The sequence below is a fragment of the Cydia amplana genome, chromosome 13, assembly GCF_948474715.1.
Source record: "Cydia amplana chromosome 13, ilCydAmpl1.1, whole genome shotgun sequence".
Lineage (NCBI taxonomy): Eukaryota > Metazoa > Arthropoda > Insecta > Lepidoptera > Tortricidae > Cydia > Cydia amplana.
The window spans coordinates 4,423,447-4,440,692 of record NC_086081.1 but is presented as its reverse complement, the minus strand read 5'-3'; the positions used below and the strand labels follow the sequence as shown (position 1 = coordinate 4,440,692).

The window sequence follows — 17,246 nt, the reverse complement described above, 5'->3', positions numbered from 1 at the left end:
GATATCGGTGGTGTATTAAAGCTGCACTGAGGACTGCTTCCCCGTGATGACTCCTGTTGTCTTGTTGTAACACAGTTAACTGTGGCCGCTAGTAAAGAGATTGACGTACGAAATTGTTCGTGCACGATATCGGTGGTCTATTAAAGCTACACTGAGAAGTGCTTCCCGTGATAACTTTGTAATACGGTTGTCTCCGGCCGCCAGTATAGAGGTTGACGTACGAAATTGTTCGTGCACAATATCGGTGGTTTATTAAAGCTGCACTGAGGAGTGCTTCCCCGTGATGACTCCTGTTGTCTTGTTGTAACACAGTTAACTGTGGCCGCTAGTAAAGAGATTGACGTACGAAATTGTTCGTGCACGATATCGGTGGTCTATTAAAGCTACACTGAGAAGTGCTTCCCGTGATAACTTTGTAATACGGTTGTCTCCGGCCGCCAGTATAGAGGTTGACGTACGAAATTGTTCGTGCACAATATCGGTGGTTTATTAAAGCTGCACTGAGGAGTGCTTCCCCGTGATGACTCCTGTTGTCTTGTTGTAACACAGTTAACTGTGGCGGTCAGTATAGAGGTTGACGTACGAAATTGTTCGTGCACGATATCGGTGGTTTATTAAACCTACTCTGAGAAGTGCTTCCCCGTGATGACTCCTGTGGTCTTGTAACACGGTTGTTTGTGGTCGCCAGTATAGAGGTTGACGTATGAAATTGTTCGTACATGATATCGGTGGTTTATTAAAGCAATACTGAGGAGTGCTTCCCCGTAATGACTCCTGTTGTCTTGTTGTAACACAGTTAACTGTGGCGGCCAGTATAGAGGTTGACGTAAGAAATTGTTCGTGCGCGATATCGGTGGTCTATTAAAGCTACACTGAGAAGTGCTTTCCCGTTATGACTCCTGTGGTCTTGTCGGTTGTCTGCGGCCGCCAGTAAAGAGGTTGACGTACGAAATTTTTCGTGCACGATTTCCGTGGTCTATTAAAGCTACACGGAGGAATGCTTCCCCGTGATGACGCCCGTGGTCTTGTTGTACACCAGTTCTCTGTGGCCGCCGTTGTTGGGCCGGTCATCGGCACGTTCACCCTCTGTTACCAGTAGTCCCTTTTTGTCCCTGAAAAATTAAAAATGCTATTACTAAAGTTCCATTCCATTCATGCCTAGCACAAAAAACACCAATCTCGTATTCTACTTATTCAGATCTGATCTTGACATTTGACATAAAACATTTTTTCCCGTTTTCTGACACAGATGACGTAGATTAGGTATCTACCTAGATTTTTGTTATTTATATTTGTGACGTTATCTATGAAAAGGGACCTTATTGTCGATGGCGCTTACGCCATTAATAACGATGCTCCGATATAAATACAATGCGTAAGCGCCATCGACAATAAGGTCCCTTTTTATAGATAATGCCCCATTTGTCTGGTTTAGTATATCGCAACGGATTAAATGGTCTATGTCTATGATCTGGATTTATTTAAGGAATTCGTTATACCTACTTTAAAATCTCGCAATCATATCGCCTACTTGTTGTTGTTGTTGTTGTGTTGTGTTGTTGTTGTTGTGTTATGTAGCTGTAGCTTTAATCTTACCGGGAATTAAGGTTGTCAGTTTTCTTCTTGTTCTTCCTAAAGTAGCAGCTCGCTATGATGCCCTGCTTCCTCCAGCACAGTAGTAGCAGGTCCAACACTAGAAGGCAGAGGAACACGGCCACCACCGATATACCGATGACGGCGCCCACTGACAGTAGGCCTTCGCCGAATATTTTTGCTAGAAACAGGTGTTTATTGTTAAAACGTTTGTGTATGAAATATTTTTACGCAATTGTTTAATTTAAACTAGAATTCGCAGATGGATATGGACACTTAAGCGAGATCATACTATCAGGTATCCAAAAGGTACTTTGACACCAAGCTCAGTAGAAACGTTTTCATTGACGTTATAAAGTGTTTTGTGACATATGTTAGCTGTAGTAGTTATATGTGCTGAACTAAAGCTTACAAAATATACTAAATAGTCATTAGTACAAACAAAAGGTTAGGAATTTAATGTGAAACAATTTAGGTTTACTGGCCAGTTTAAGTCATTTCTTACCCAAGCTTAAATAAAAATATCTTTTCCCAAAATATAACCATATATGTACATGGTTTTAGTTAATTAACCTTATTAAATAAAGATATCTTTATTATGCTTTGAAAATTTTAGAGTCAATGCGAATTTCTCAAGTCGGAACTAGGGAATGCATATTGGCTAGCAGAGTGTATAACAATATTTTTTGTACTATATTGTAGGCGTAGACTATAAGTTTATAGTATGTACGCTCATATAAATATTTTAATAGGGTTATTAATTTTACCTGGTGTCTTTATCTCCTTATACGTGTAATCCGAATAGCCTTGAGAGTTGTGTGCACTTATTCCGAACTTGTATTTAGCATTTCTCTGCAACTTCTCCAGCGGGAAAGCGGTATCTGACACATTGTCTTTTTGGCAGAGCGTGTAGTTGACAACTTCACCGACAAACTGAAACATTAACAAAATATATCAATTAAGTGATTGTGCGACAGATCCGAATTGCGATAAACCGTTGCTAGAATCTGTTCAGAAAGAGAAGAGTCGTGGAATGTATGGGGTTACTTATTCTGTGGTATGTGGCCTAATACCGCAAAATAAGTAATAGTGCCAATACATTCCACGACTCTTCTCTTTCCGAACAGACTCTAGGCAGAATGGTTTGCGGTTAAGTTTGTTTGAAAGATCGGTATCGTGAAAAACGGAGAAGCGAAACGAGCGTAATTATTTGAGTTGTGAGTCGCGTAATTTCGGTGGCTCAATTTCTGCTGCATTCGGTTTCATACAAAACGTCTGCCTTCACCCTAACTGTTGCTCGACAGTACGCTTGTAATACATAACGCTACTGCGATAATTTATAGATCGAGTAATCCATTTTGCGACAAACGTAGTGTGGTGTGGTTGTGTATTGTAAAGAAACTTATTAAAAAGATATCGACTGTTGGCGACTGGCTGGCGCGCGACCTCCTTCGAACATATATTATTTGTAAAACCTTTTGATTTATAATTGTCAGGTTAGTCTGCCTGTCACCGTGATAATATCAACATCTTTGTGCTTTATTTACTAATTAAAACAATTTATTATATAACGTGTTTCCATCATCTCACCATATCATAATACAGTCCACCCCATTAGCTATCATTTTGGTCCTTCGAGCCGTAGTTTTACCATTTCCATTGAAATTCAGTTGTCAAATTTTTTCACGTAAGTCATTGTAAATTTTCATTTCATTGTAAAACATTGTTTACATTATTTACGTACATTTTTCAACATGGTGGAAACACGTAGTAAGACAAAGGCAGACCCGACGGCTACGGAATCCGACCGGATGCAGCGCGAACGTCGTGATCGTTCACCGCGCGGCGCCCGGCCGGATTTAGCCACGAATAACGAATGTGCTTCGGCATTGCCTGGTAGTTCGAACATACAAACAACAGGCGACATTGCAACCAGCGTGGCACAACCTAAGCCCGCTGCCGAACGCCCAAATGCTCGAACTAGCTCACTTACGCTCGCACAAGGCGATGTCAAGGCACCAACTGAAAGCGCTTCTAGTGTTCACAGTAAGCAATCACATACCGTGCGCACACAGTCAACGCGCTCTTCAGCGACCGTCCGCGCGCAGAAGCTAGCTTTTGAAGCGGACCTCATGCAGCGTCAAGTGGAGCGCGAGCGCGAACTTGCTCGTCAACAAGAAGATCGCGAGCGCAAGCTTGCAAATCTCGAGTTCGAGGCGGAACAGATAGAGCTGCAAGCAAGAATCGCCGCTCTGGAAGCTTCAGATAAGTCAGCCAAATCTCGTAGTTCGTATTTTTCTGATCGAGATGCCGAAAGGCGCACTACAACTTGGGTATCTGAACAGAATGCTAACATGACTACAGCAACACATGGAAATATGCCTGGTGAGGCACCGGTTGTCACCTCGAGCGACGCTCCAGGACTTCATTTTCAGCCGGCCGCCACCGCCAACTCGGTATATTTCAACGTGCCAAATGTCAAACAAGCAACTCTTTTGAAACCTACCCAAGCCGCCTTAACTTATAACTACGACACAGTGGCACCACGACTACCAGTATCATCTGAACATTCCTCCTCGGACCCCATTACAAAACTCTCCCAAGCGATAAACGCACTCTCACACAGGCCAAAGAAGCCCGAGCTAATTACGTTCTCGGGTGAGACTTCACAATGGATGGCTTTTAAAAGTAGTTATGAAAGAACAAAATCCAATTTTTCAGCTGCAGAGAACTTAGATCGTTTGAACCATGCAGTCCGCGGTCAAGCGTACCAGTCCGTCGCGTCGCTCATGTGGACCTGCGGTTCGCCCGACGACATCGTGAAGGTCTTGGAGCAGACGTACGCCCGTCCGGAACTTCTGGTCGCCCGCGAGGTCGCCGACCTCCGCAACAGTCCAAAGCTAAGTTCTCCTCAAGATTTAAATGGTTTAGCAAATAAATTGCGTAATTTCATTACAACGCTCACATTACTCAAACAAAACGAGTACTTATCGTCTCCAGAGCTCCTTCGGTGCATTTTAGTTAAAATGAGTGAGCACACTAGATCTCGCTTTACAGACTACGCATCGGCTCACGCGCTAGAGCAACAAAGTCTAACAAAACTTGAATTGTTGTCACAATTTCTCTTAGCCGAGGCTGACAAACAATTAAAATATAATTTTGTTGCTGACAGTACGATTAAGACGCCGACGCCACCAATGCATTCAAATGTGCCACGTAATGCTCCGAAGTTCCCGTTAAAAAAGGAAACAATACATGCTACGGTATCTAGCGGGAATACATCTGAGCATTGCGCATATTGTAAACAAGGATCTCACAAGATAAAAACATGTAAGAGTTTTTTAAAGCTCACATTTGACGACAGATGGCGCTGGGTCCGAGAAACTAAAGTGTGTTACCGTTGTCTCAAGTCGAACCCACACACGTGGAACAATTGCCGCGCGAAACGTTGCGGTGTCGACGGATGCCCTAGACGTCATAACGCGCTCCTCCACGGCACAGGGACATCCGACGCCAATCTCGGCGCAGCTCCAAGCGGTCAGAGCATCTGTCTTCAAACTTCCTCTGTCAACCCTAAATGTCCTGTCAACATAAATACTGAAATCGAACCTTCCGACAAAATTGCGAATACTACTGATTGTTCAATTAATGCAACAGGATCCTCCCCATCGACTTCACGCCCACGTCCCCGCGGCTTGCTGAAAGTGGTTCCGGTCATAGTCGAGGGTCCTGACGGCGCGTTCGAGACAACAGCGATGCTAGATGACGGCAGCGTGTCATCTCTCATTGACGCCGAAGTGGCAAAACGCATCGGCGCGAAGCCAACCTGCTCGGAGCGTCTTCACATTGAAGGTGTTTGTAATATGAAAGCGGAACTTGACGTAAGTTATGTTGACTTTTATATACGCGGTCGCAACCGACCCGATCGCTACCTAATCGAACACGCGCGAGCCGTGGAACCCCTAGGGCTTCGCGCACGATATCCAGACACGATTAATATCACGGATTACGATCATCTGTCAGGTGTAGCAAACGAACTTGCACATGACGGTACTTATCCCACCGTCCTAATCGGCGCGCCTGATTGGTATATATCCATAAGTCGCGAAGTGCGGTGCGGAAAAAAGAACGACCCTGTTGCCTCCAAAACCTTATTAGGCTGGGTACTCCATGGCGCACACTCTTTGTCGTCGAAGCCTTTTGAATTTATCCATCACGTCACGGAAGATTTGGATACACTTATAAAATGCCAATACGACATCGACGCCTTGGGCATCACAAGAAAGGCCCCACGTCAGAACAGCGAGGATCAACGGGCCGTAGACATCATGGAATCATCCGCTCATCAACTTGACGACGGCCATTTTGAAGTTGGCCTGCCTTGGAAGGAGGGGCTACCGAAAATCATACCAGATAGCTACCCACAGGCACTCTCACGCTTCAAGGCCCTCGAACGACAGATGTCAAAGGACCCAGCGTTTGCAGCAGCTTTTCAACAATTTATAAACGACATAATCAGTAAGAGCTATGCCGAAGAGTGTGATTCGAAGACTTACCACCATCGACCCGCACCAAATGCCTCTTGTGTCAACCCAGATGGCTCCATTCGCTGGTACCTGCCTATCTTTGGCGTATATCATCCTCAGAAGAAGAAGCTGAGAGCAGTCCATGACGCGGCTGCCACAACAAAAGGCGTAAGCCTCAATAGTCTGCTTCTGCAAGGTCCTGACCTATTGTCTCCCCTACTCGACATCCTGTTCCGTTTTAGAGAAGGTGCGGTAGCCTTGAATGGCGATATCAGGGAGATGTTCCCCCAGATTAAGATTACCGCAAGGGATAGGGATGCTCAACGTTTTCTCTGGCGTGACAAGAACGGCGACCTCAAGGAATACCGCATGTCTTCAATGATTTTTGGCGCAGTTTCGAGTCCTTTCATCGCCCTCTATATCAAAAACAAAAACGCGAAGAGGCACGAAGTCGACTATGCCGCCGCCTGCAAAGCAATTATTGACGACCACTATATGGACGACTACCTTGGGAGCCACACAAACGTTGCTGACGCAGCTCAACTAGCCGTCGACGTTGTCACTGTGCACAAGAATTGTGGTTTCGAGATGCGAGCGTGGACGTCTAATCATCCAGAGGCACTCTCTCTTGTCCCGAAGGAACTTCGTAGCGACGCAACTTCTGATGTTTACCTGCCTCCTAGTAGTGACGTCGGCGTCTTGGGTGTTAAATGGAACCCACGCCAAGATTTCCTAGGGTTTCGCGCCGTACCCCAGATACCAACCAGCACTTTGACAAAACGCATTCTTTTATCGAACGTCATGAAAGTTTATGACCCTCTTGGGTTATTAATGCCGGTCGTCATCTGGGGTCGCATTTTGATCCAAAGATTATGGCGCGCAGGCGTTGGCTGGGACACGGACTTACCTGAAATGTACGTAAGCGAATCTAAAGACTGGTTCGCACAGTTGCAGGTTGCGACCAATATAAAAATCCCTCGCTGGTACATGGTCAGGTCAGACGTGTCGGACGTCCAGCTGCACGTAATCGCCGACGGTGGCGAACAAGCCTACGCCTGCGTCGCCTATTGGCGTTTCACTTACAGCGATGACTCTGTATCGGCAGCCCTCATCGGTAGTAAGGCCCGAGTCTGTCCTTTGAAACCGGTTTCCATCCCAAGATTAGAACTACAAGCCGCACTCATCGCGTCGCATTTTGCGCAAACAATTTTGCAAGCTCACCGTTTTGAGCCCTCCGCAACCATTTTCTGGACGGACTCAACTACTGTTCTAAAGTGGATCCGGAGTGACGCTCGCGCGTTTAAACCTTTCGTGGCACACAGGTTGGGAGAGATATTGGAAACCACCAATCCATCCGATTGGAGGTGGATCCCTACCTCTCTCAACGTCGCTGACGATGCGACAAAACCAAAAAGAATTGACTTTTCCGCAACTCATCGGTGGTTCACCGGCCCACAGTTCCTTGTTGAACAGTCTTGCACTTGGCCGACCGAGCGCGTCACTGACGAGGGAGAGATCTCATCAGACCCTGAGTTAAAATCTAATCTGATGGTTCTGCTCCTCGACACCCCACTCTCGAATTCGTTACCTGACCCAACGCGTTTTAGTTCCTGGCTACGTTTACTACGTGCCACAGCCCGTCTTCTCCAGGGCGCACGCCTTTTCCGGCTTAAACTGTCTCGACCAATAGATCAAAATTCCAAACTCTACATTGACAACACCACGTCTCCCCACCAGCTTCACGCGTCAGACATGATAGAAGCGGAGAAGATGTTGGTCCGTCAAGCTCAAGCAGAGAGTTTCCCTGAAGAATTAACGAATTTACGATCTTCGAAGCCAGTGCCCAAGAATAGTCGAATTAATAAATTGGCGCCTACACTTGATGGAGAAGGCCTAATGCGACAAAACACGCGCATAAGTTCCGCACCGGGAGTGAACGACGAGATGAAATCACCCATGATTCTCGACGGCCGCCACTACATTTCACGACTCTTGATCCTCCACGAACATATCAAAGCCGCACATCAGTTTAATGAGCTCGTCCTAAATGAACTTCGGCAAAGATATTCGATCTTAAGAGCCAGAGGAACCATCCGTAGCGTAGCAAGCGCTTGCTTGAAGTGCAAGAGATGGAACACGAAACCTATCCAACCTCAAATCGGCAACTTACCACCAGAACGTCTTGATCACCACAAAAGACCTTTCACTCACGTAGGCCTTGATTATTTCGGCCCGATCCTGGTGACGTTATATCGACGGAGCGAGAAACGATATATCGCCTTATATACGTGCCTCACAACCAGAGCGCTTCACCTCGAAGTCGTGAATTCACTCACTGCAGACAGCGCTATAATGAGCCTCAGACGTTTCATTGCTCGCCGAGGATCGCCCACCACCATATTTTCCGACAACGGGACTAACTTCGTTGGCTCTTCTCGCGAACTGCGCTGCCTACATGACAACTCGGTCGTAGAGTACGCCACCAACCACAAAATCGACTGGCGCTTCATTCCACCGGCATCCCCGTTCATGGGCGGCGCATGGGAGCGACTTGTGCGGACAGTGAAAGCAGCCCTCAGATCTTGCCTAACAAATCAACCACTGAAGGAAGAGGTCTTGACAACACTCCTACTCGAGGCTGAATCGATAGTGAATTCCAGGCCACTTACATACGTCCCGTCTTCCCCAGATGCACCAGAGGCGCTAACGCCATTCCATTTTATCCTCGGCTCCTCATCAGTCGTTCCATGGACCACGTCGCTGACAGACGCAGACCTATCCCGACGATGTGACTGGCGGAGAACCCTGCGCTTAGCAGATCAGTTTTGGGCACGATGGCTACGGGAGTACCTACCGATGCTACGTACAAGGGGACCCAACAACAACTCGCTGAACCTTAGTGAGGGTGACGTGGTGCTAATCGCCGATCCTGCCCTTCCTCGTGGTTTGTGGCCACTAGGAAGGGTAGCAAAGGTCTACCTAGGACCCGACGGAGCGGTCCGCGTGGCAGACGTCCACACCAGAGGGGGCATGCTGCGCAGACCGGCCCGGAAACTTATCCTGATGGAGGCCGCGCCTCAGCCGGTAGCCACCAGTGGTTAGTGTTCCACTGGGGGTCCGGTATGTTGGCGACTGGCTGGCGCGCGACCTCCTTCGAACATATATTATTTGTAAAACCTTTTGATTTATAATTGTCAGGTTAGTCTGCCTGTCACCGTGATAATATCAACATCTTTGTGCTTTATTTACTAATTAAAACAATTTATTATATAACGTGTTTCCATCATCTCACCATATCATAATACAGTCCACCCCATTAGCTATCATCGACAATGACCTATATAGTATAACTTTTCTCATTCAAACATACCAGAGCTTATATTTCTTACCCACAGAACATATTAAAGAGGTTAGAATGGCTATCGCGCACTGTTAGTATCGGAACCAGTGTCGCCGTTCGTTCCTCTCCACATTTATTAACACTCGCGCAACGGTAGTAAAAACTAGCTAGCGCCTTGTGTGCGTGGTGAATGGATACGCCTCCTTTAGACAGATTTGACGTCTGACTTCTTAATCTGAACGTTATTGTGGCGCAAAAAGGCATGTTTACTTCATTTTCGGTCAGCGCGGGCGAGTAGCATACGAGCGTTTGCTCAAAACCCCGCGGCGACACGTACCCTGCTCGCATCGCCATTCTACTTGTTCTGTGGTCTTACCTAATATCATTATCTAACATGTACCTAACTAAACATTTGTACAGCCACGCCGCTAATAACGCGTGACTAGACCTTAATTAATTGGGTCTCTGTAAATTGTTTACACTGGTAACATGACATAATACAGCTTGTAGCCCCCCGGCACTTTGGAGGTCCATATAATGAAGGTCAATTGTTTCAGATACTTGTATATAAGAGGGGTTTACCCAATTTCATGAACTGTTAAATTTAATGTGCATGCGTATTGCGTAAAAATATGGACCACTGAATATTATGGCCATTATAGAATAGAATAGAATAGAATAGAAGAAATTTATTCAGAAAACGCTTAAATTTAGGTATTACATGAGACTTTAGATAATAGGCTACATGACTAATTTTCATTTATGGTATCAATCGATCGGGTTTGTTTTTAGGATCAAATGTCTATATGGGACCCATTGCATTAAAGTAACACAAAAGTCAGAAATTGTAGTCAAAGGCCGACAGTCGCACTTCACTCGCGAAACGCCCTATACAAAACGACAAGGGAACGTGACGTCAAGGTCTCTGGGAGCCCATCTTGTAGTATGGACAAAACAAGAAAATTGTATATAGTTGCTATACAATATTTTTTTGGATGAAATGTAAGGAATCGAATGGTACCCTTACTTTTATAGTTTTTGGAAGTAAAAAAAAACTTAATTTTGATACTTTCAGGTCCTGTATTTTTGTAATTTTTAAATTTTTTATTTTAATATCCACATTATTGTGATAAATTGCTCGTTTGCTATCTATTTTACTAGATTTTGTTATAAAATTCAACATGTGTCATCATCCCTATTGTTCGACTTAGAATCTAAATGTGTGTATTGAACGGGTGCACATATTTTCATTACAAGTATAGTATCATATTTTATTCTCATCAAATATCAAAATATTAAATATCCTTATTTTGCATAAAATATGTTACAAAAGATGGACTTAGCAATTCAGAAGCACCTGCATCTAACATGTATTTTTAAATGTTTTGCATGAATTTTTGTCGTTGCGCTTGTAAATTCCGCTTGTAGTATAGTTTAATAGTTATTTACGATACAAGTGTGGACAGTAGGAAATTCGCAACGAGTGGTGATAAATTAAAACACGACCGAAGGGAGTGTTTTAAATCGACACGAATTGCTAATTAGGTACCTATTCGAGTCATTATTTAGAAGTGTCTCGACGTTATCATTGATTGAGGCAGATAAACACCGATAATGTACAAACATATATGTTCACTGTGTAAACTTTACACAAGACACTGTTTTTCGTAAACTATGTCTTAAGTTTATCAAATAGTTCTAGCGGGTACGTGTAAAAATAGTACATATATATTTTAATAAAAGGCTTTTTTTCCTAAAGAACGTCTTAAAAAGTAAAAAAAAAAAAAATTCAGTAGGCATGTGTAAAAATACCAACAAATCCCGATCCCCAATAACTATTTGACCGTTCCATATTAGCGTTGACGATCGAACAAGCACTTACCGGGCAGAACTCGACGCTGTAATGGTCGATAGGCTCACCGTTAGGCTCGGGCGCCTTCCACCTGAGCTTGCCTTGATTGGCCCACACTTCTGTGGGCGATTCAGGAACGGACCTGAGGCATTTTGATATTGCTATAAGAAAAGGTAGTTCAACAAGAAATAGGGTAAATTTACTTTGATCTGAATGTAACCACACACCATAATACGGCATCTTTGGAGGAATGTGCATCGTACATCATTCATACCTACCTCCTGAGACACAGAAGCATTGTTTTGTTTTTGGATTTGGAACCCTTAGTTCATCATGAGATCATAATATTTTTTTGGAATATGGCACATAGGTAGCTTTTGAAAATAATAATATTACGAATGGCATCTGGTTAGCATGGAAGTAAAAAATTGGAAATATGTAAATGATATTTTTACAGAAATCTGTTTTTGGCGGTCTACGGGTTGTCCAAAATTATAAAATCGAGACGTTATCAAAAACAACGTTGCCTATTTTAATATTTTTGTCACAAATCCTTCATTCGACATAGCGCAAGCACACTTATTCATAAAATAAAAAATCTTACGATTCAGGTGTCACGAATTCGAATGGCTCCGACCACTCGCCATCACCAACCGCATTTTGGGCTGCGAACTTAATCGAGTACGTCCTATTAGGCTTCAGCCGGTCTATCGTAAAGTTCCTCTCCACGCCGCAATAGCTTATGTTGTGGTGGCTGGTGGTGGCGTAGTTCTCCACAAGGTCGTACTCTGCGACGTAGCCGCGTACGGGGGCGTTGTCTGCGGTGTCCGGGCCTTGGATTTGGAACGTTACGGATGTTGCTGTCAGGGTTATGATTGTTTTCTGTAAGGAAAATTATAGTATAATTTATCACAGGTGCAAAGATGGTTCTCAATACTGCTTTAAGGCTGAGTATGTAGGTTTTTAAATTGATGTTAAATATGAATAGTGTAACCCATACAATTTCACAAAATTTTCGAAATTGCTTCGACTTCGCGCACGTCTCCCAAATGTCTGAAGCTCCACGTAGGGAAAGACAGACTTAATAAAAGCATATTGCATTTATAATTACAAGTACGTACTTACATTTTCGATAGCCGTCGGTTTAAATGCTTCTCTCAAGTTTATTTTCTTCGTAGTATTTCCATACGGATTGACAGCTGTGCACTCGTACTCCCCGTACTGATTAGCGTCAATTTGCAAGGCTAAGTATTGTTCTGTACTGCCATCACTCAGTTCTTGTAGTCGTTTATTCACTTGATCGTGTTCTGCTGTAGTTGTTTCGCGACTTTCACTTCCAAGGAACCTGATAATAGTTGTTAGAATTTTAAATGAACTAAATGGGTAGCAAAGTTATCTGCTGCGCACCTCTGGATACAGAATCATTATACTAAATTGCGCAGCGAACATTTTGGCTTATTGTACCTAAATTCAGCAATAGTATTTTTTTTAGCTCAAAAATTTGACCTGAGTAAAGCTGTCTAACAATAGCTATAGCTAGTTACGTGAAAATCATACTTCCATACTATTGTGGACGGCGGGTTGCTTGCGTGGACGCAGCTCATGTTGACCGTGTGGTTGTGCCAGCCCCAAACGGTCTCGTTTTGTACGGGGAAATACGGCGGGAACAGGACGGTCAAGTACATTTCCTGCGTAACGTTGTTGACTGAAAAAAAGCAAAAAGGAACTCATAAAAGTCGCGGGAGTCCACTGGAGTCGAGTGGCGCAAGACCGTTGTGGCACTCTTTGGGGGAGGCCTATGTCCAGCAGTGGACGTACTCTGGCTGATATGATGATGATGAAAAACAAAAGCTAACCAACCTGTATTCGCGGCACTGCATCTGAAAATGCCCTCACATGGTCTGGAGACGTTCATAATTGTCAAATATAGCTCCGACGTGTCCGGTGTCGGGTGCATGATGGCTGTTGACACTCTGTTTAAAAAAAGACAAATTATGGAAACTTGATTATTAAGTATTATCGTATGGCTTTATTTATTTATTCTAGCATGAGTTGCGTTCTCGCGCGCGACTTCATACTTGAAGTCACGCAAGATGTATGGAGTCGCGCGCGAGAACGCAACTCATGCTAGACCGCCAGATAGCATTTCAAAAGCTTGGCATTGGACGTCCCTTGCTGCGTTTTAAGGACTGAGTGAAACGCGACATGGTCGCTTTTGACAGCGATAGTGACACTTGGAAGATGTTGGCGTCAGATCGCGATGGATGGAGAATTCACGACAACGCATGGTTCTGTGGGAACACTTGATTGACATCGTGTGTTTTAACGGAAACACAGAATTGTTCTGATAAGAACAGTTTGCGATCGACTGACAACTCTGCGATTAAACAGAGAAACAGGACGTGCCCTGACAAGGGCAGTTTTATGTTGCTCTGAGAAGAACATTTTACGTTGTCCTTCTCAGGGCACGTGCCTGAAACCGTGCACAATCCACTCCTCGGTCGGACATCAGCCCTACTTCAGCTGCCACAAATGCGGTCGCAAATGCCGGTACCGCATTGGTTTATACAGCCACGAGGGACGTTGTCCCTCGCATGGAGACGCTGCATAGTGTAAGACCTGAGTGGACGCTCGAAGCGGAGCGTTCGGCGGGGCGTGCAGCGTGGCGTCGGGGTCAAGAGTAATTTGAGCAGCGTGCACTAAGGCCGCTCCTATACGCTTGCATTTGTTTAACATGCAAGCCGCACGCCCCGCCCCGCTGCACGCCCAACTCGACTCCACTCAGGTCTCTAAATCATCGGTCAAGATGTTAAAGGCTTTATGATAATCGCTTTATTAAGATATTATATCTGCACAGAAAAATTACCTTTCATCTGTCTCCAGTCCGTCCAGACTAGTCTCTATAAGTAGTTCAGGGGCAGGCACTCCGGTGGCCTTGCAGGCGATCTGTGCTGCGTTGCCTTCCATGACGGTGACGTTTTCCAGGAACGTTATTACTGGAGGCACTTGGACCTGATAAAAAAAAATAAAAAAAAATGGTATAGAAATTAGGTTTAAAAAAAAAAATACGACTCGGCAAAGATCTCCACTTAGTCATGGCTTACTATTATGTCAATTTGAAATTCAAAAGACGCCAAATCAGTAGTTAGTTAGTAGGTACATTTGTTACATTTATATAAAAGGTGTGAATTTATTAGTTGCAAGTATTTTAACAGATGATACTTAAATATACTCCAGGGACCGAGTACTATCAGCTATAAAAATATCTGCAACTAATAAGTTAGCACCTTATACATATAGAGATCGGACTTCGGATTAGGGTGATGTCTTCAAAGCTAAGTACCTATTTTACACATCTGACTCGACTTCTTAGCGTTTCAAAAAGTGATAGGTGAGTAAGTATGAGTGAGTGAGTGAAGTGAGTGTGTTATTTTGTAACAATTTTTCTCCAGTGGATCCAGTACATCGGACACATGGAGGACTGCGGGGTAGTGGATATCCACCGACCCATTGAGTCAACATGGTAAAGAAGGCCTGCCGGGTATCTAATCAGGGATAGCGGAAAATTGTGCAGATTTGCGTTGGTGCATAAAGCAACTTCATTTGGTCTCGACCCTCAGTCGTGAGGAAACGAGGAAGAAAAATAAAAATAACGAAACGAAACGAAATAGGGATGTTGACAATTTTTTGGAACTGGTTTCATTTTGTAGATAGACACTAGTGAGGGTGTTAAGTGAAATGACCTTTTTTTGCTTGATTAAAGCATGAAACTTGGCACAGTTGTTCCTTCTATCAAAATAAGCCGATTAAGATCGGTAGCCCGAGGGAGCCCCCGCTTAAGCCCGAGAGGGGGGGGGGGGGTCAAGTAGCGCCCCGCCCGGCTTCATTCTAAAAATTCTAACAGGCCCCGTTTAGCTAATAGGTCATATTTGGTATCAATTTCGGATAAATCAATAACGTAGAATTCATTTCTGGTATAAAAAAATTGCAATTTGTAGAAAAAAAGAATAAAAAAACACATAAAATCTAATTTTGTAAGTGTAATTTTTGTTTTTTATTTATTGTCAAAATTAAACTGCTTGGTTTTTCTACATACAAAAAATATGACAATAAAGCCTATTTAATGCAGATTTTAAAAACATAACGTTTACTAACCTTTATTAAAAGGAAATTGCATAAAAAAAACTTATATCGTCTCGCGCCGGTGAATATCTTTTTACCGACATCGGCATCGATATAGACAACATCCGAAGTGCACACTCTGGAGACCGATTAAATGTATTGTTTATTGTTGTAGATTCTATTATAAAGATAGAAAAGCGTACAATTTTTTTTAATGTGTCGGTCAGTGAAAAAGGGACCTTAAAAAATTATCACAGCCAGCCTCGTGTTTGTATAGAAGCATACTCGTATTTAGTTAGTACCAACCACTCCATGGACTCCATGGTCCCTGTTCTTAACTAATAAGAAGTAAACTGTAAGTATTCTTTAATATACTTGCTTATTACATTATACCACACTTTAATTTTGCGTCTTGTGTATTAATACAGTTCCTTCCCCCGACACATGAATGGGTACATTTCGTCATTCACGTATATATGTCAGTTTCAACCATATTCTGGCCACAGCAGGGTTGTCAGAACAGTTTGGAAACAGTCGTCTGCTCCTTGCTTTCATTCCCAAGAAGACGGACTGAGCAAGTTTAAAGAGGAACTAAAGTCTGACCCCAAACATATAATCCGATCCTGATAAGGCTGCTTCTATTTCAGTAGTCGATTCATGTAAAGAATTATTTCGGGCATTTTTTAATTATTTAGCAACGGCTTTATCTGTAAGTATCACTTTACTTTGCTTTACAAGGTTATTTCACCTATCATCATATAAAGGTATAATAAAGTTTTGGCGAATGCTATTTATTTACTGCTATTGCTCCATCCTGTAGGAGCTTGAATCCTTGTATCGGCCAGGCTAAAAAGGGTCCATGCTTAGATCTCACTTTTATACACCTTATATTAAATGGGGAACCCGGGTTCAAATTCTAGAAGGCATTTATTTGTCTGTTTATCGTGAATCCTCCTCCTGAATTACCTATGGATGTTTTGAGTGTATGTATCAAATATATATGATATATATCATGTAGTACCCACATCACAAGTCTTATTGAGCTTACAGTATTACAAGGTCGATCGAGAGAATGCTTGGAATACGAGTACGACTCCTGGTTTTTCAGGGCCCGATAGAAATAAATTAGAGTTTAATTTACCATGACGGTAAGCTTCACTTATAACCACTGATCTTTTAGTGAAACTCATTTCTTTACCACTAGGTAAATCATTTTGAGACACTGTGTTGACAAAACTTCGAAGAGTTAAAAGTCCTTATTTATGCCATCGCGAAATTGTGTAGAGAAACATGTCACAAGTAATGTTCCTCGTGAGATTCCGAATACTCCAAGAACCATGAAAAGTCCGATTCATTTAATATGATGGCCCTAGTTGCAGATGCTGTAAAACAGTCATTGCAAGGTATTGATACGCACAGTAGACACGAACGTAGTCATAGCAGCTAGACTAGATTCATGCGTACAAATATTTCCCCAACTACAGGAATTGTGGGCTCACGTTGACACAGTGGAAAACACAATTATATCACATGACACACCATTGCATCCAGGTCATGGAATTATATTTTAAGCTAATAAAATTATCTATTCTATAAGCTAAGTAAACTATCTTTTATTTACCCTAAAAGAGCGGAAGTCTTACCCCTGTTTCGAGCATTCAGTGGAAAGGGGAGAAAAAGTGAATTCGAAGCATGGAATCTTTTCAGAGTTCAACCAAACCACTACAAGGATTCAAGCTCTTACAAGATGGAGCAATAGCAGTGGCTAAAAGCATTCCCCTAAAATACTAAAATGTTATTATATGATCGGTAA

The 17,246-nt window shown here is 43.3% G+C and overlaps 1 protein-coding gene across 2 annotated transcripts in view; it reads right to left on the bottom strand.

The window, feature by feature from the left end:
- Window positions 1-942: 942 nt before the first annotated feature.
- LOC134653407 (fasciclin-2-like) overlaps window positions 943-17,246 on the bottom strand; it is a 62,921-nt gene continuing 46,617 nt past the window's right edge. For both annotated transcript variants that reach the window (XM_063508757.1, XM_063508758.1), the window contains 9 exons: window positions 14,178-14,323; window positions 13,172-13,284; window positions 12,869-13,016; window positions 12,437-12,656; window positions 11,916-12,193; window positions 11,342-11,453; window positions 2,361-2,526; window positions 1,597-1,774; window positions 943-1,112 (listed from right to left, as the gene is read on the bottom strand). In XM_063508757.1, coding sequence (XP_063364827.1) covers window positions 986-1,112; window positions 1,597-1,774; window positions 2,361-2,526; window positions 11,342-11,453; window positions 11,916-12,193; window positions 12,437-12,656; window positions 12,869-13,016; window positions 13,172-13,284; window positions 14,178-14,323 — 1,488 coding nt within the window. In that variant the 3' untranslated portion in view covers window positions 943-985. The remainder of the gene's footprint in view (window positions 1,113-1,596; window positions 1,775-2,360; window positions 2,527-11,341; window positions 11,454-11,915; window positions 12,194-12,436; window positions 12,657-12,868; window positions 13,017-13,171; window positions 13,285-14,177; window positions 14,324-17,246) is intronic.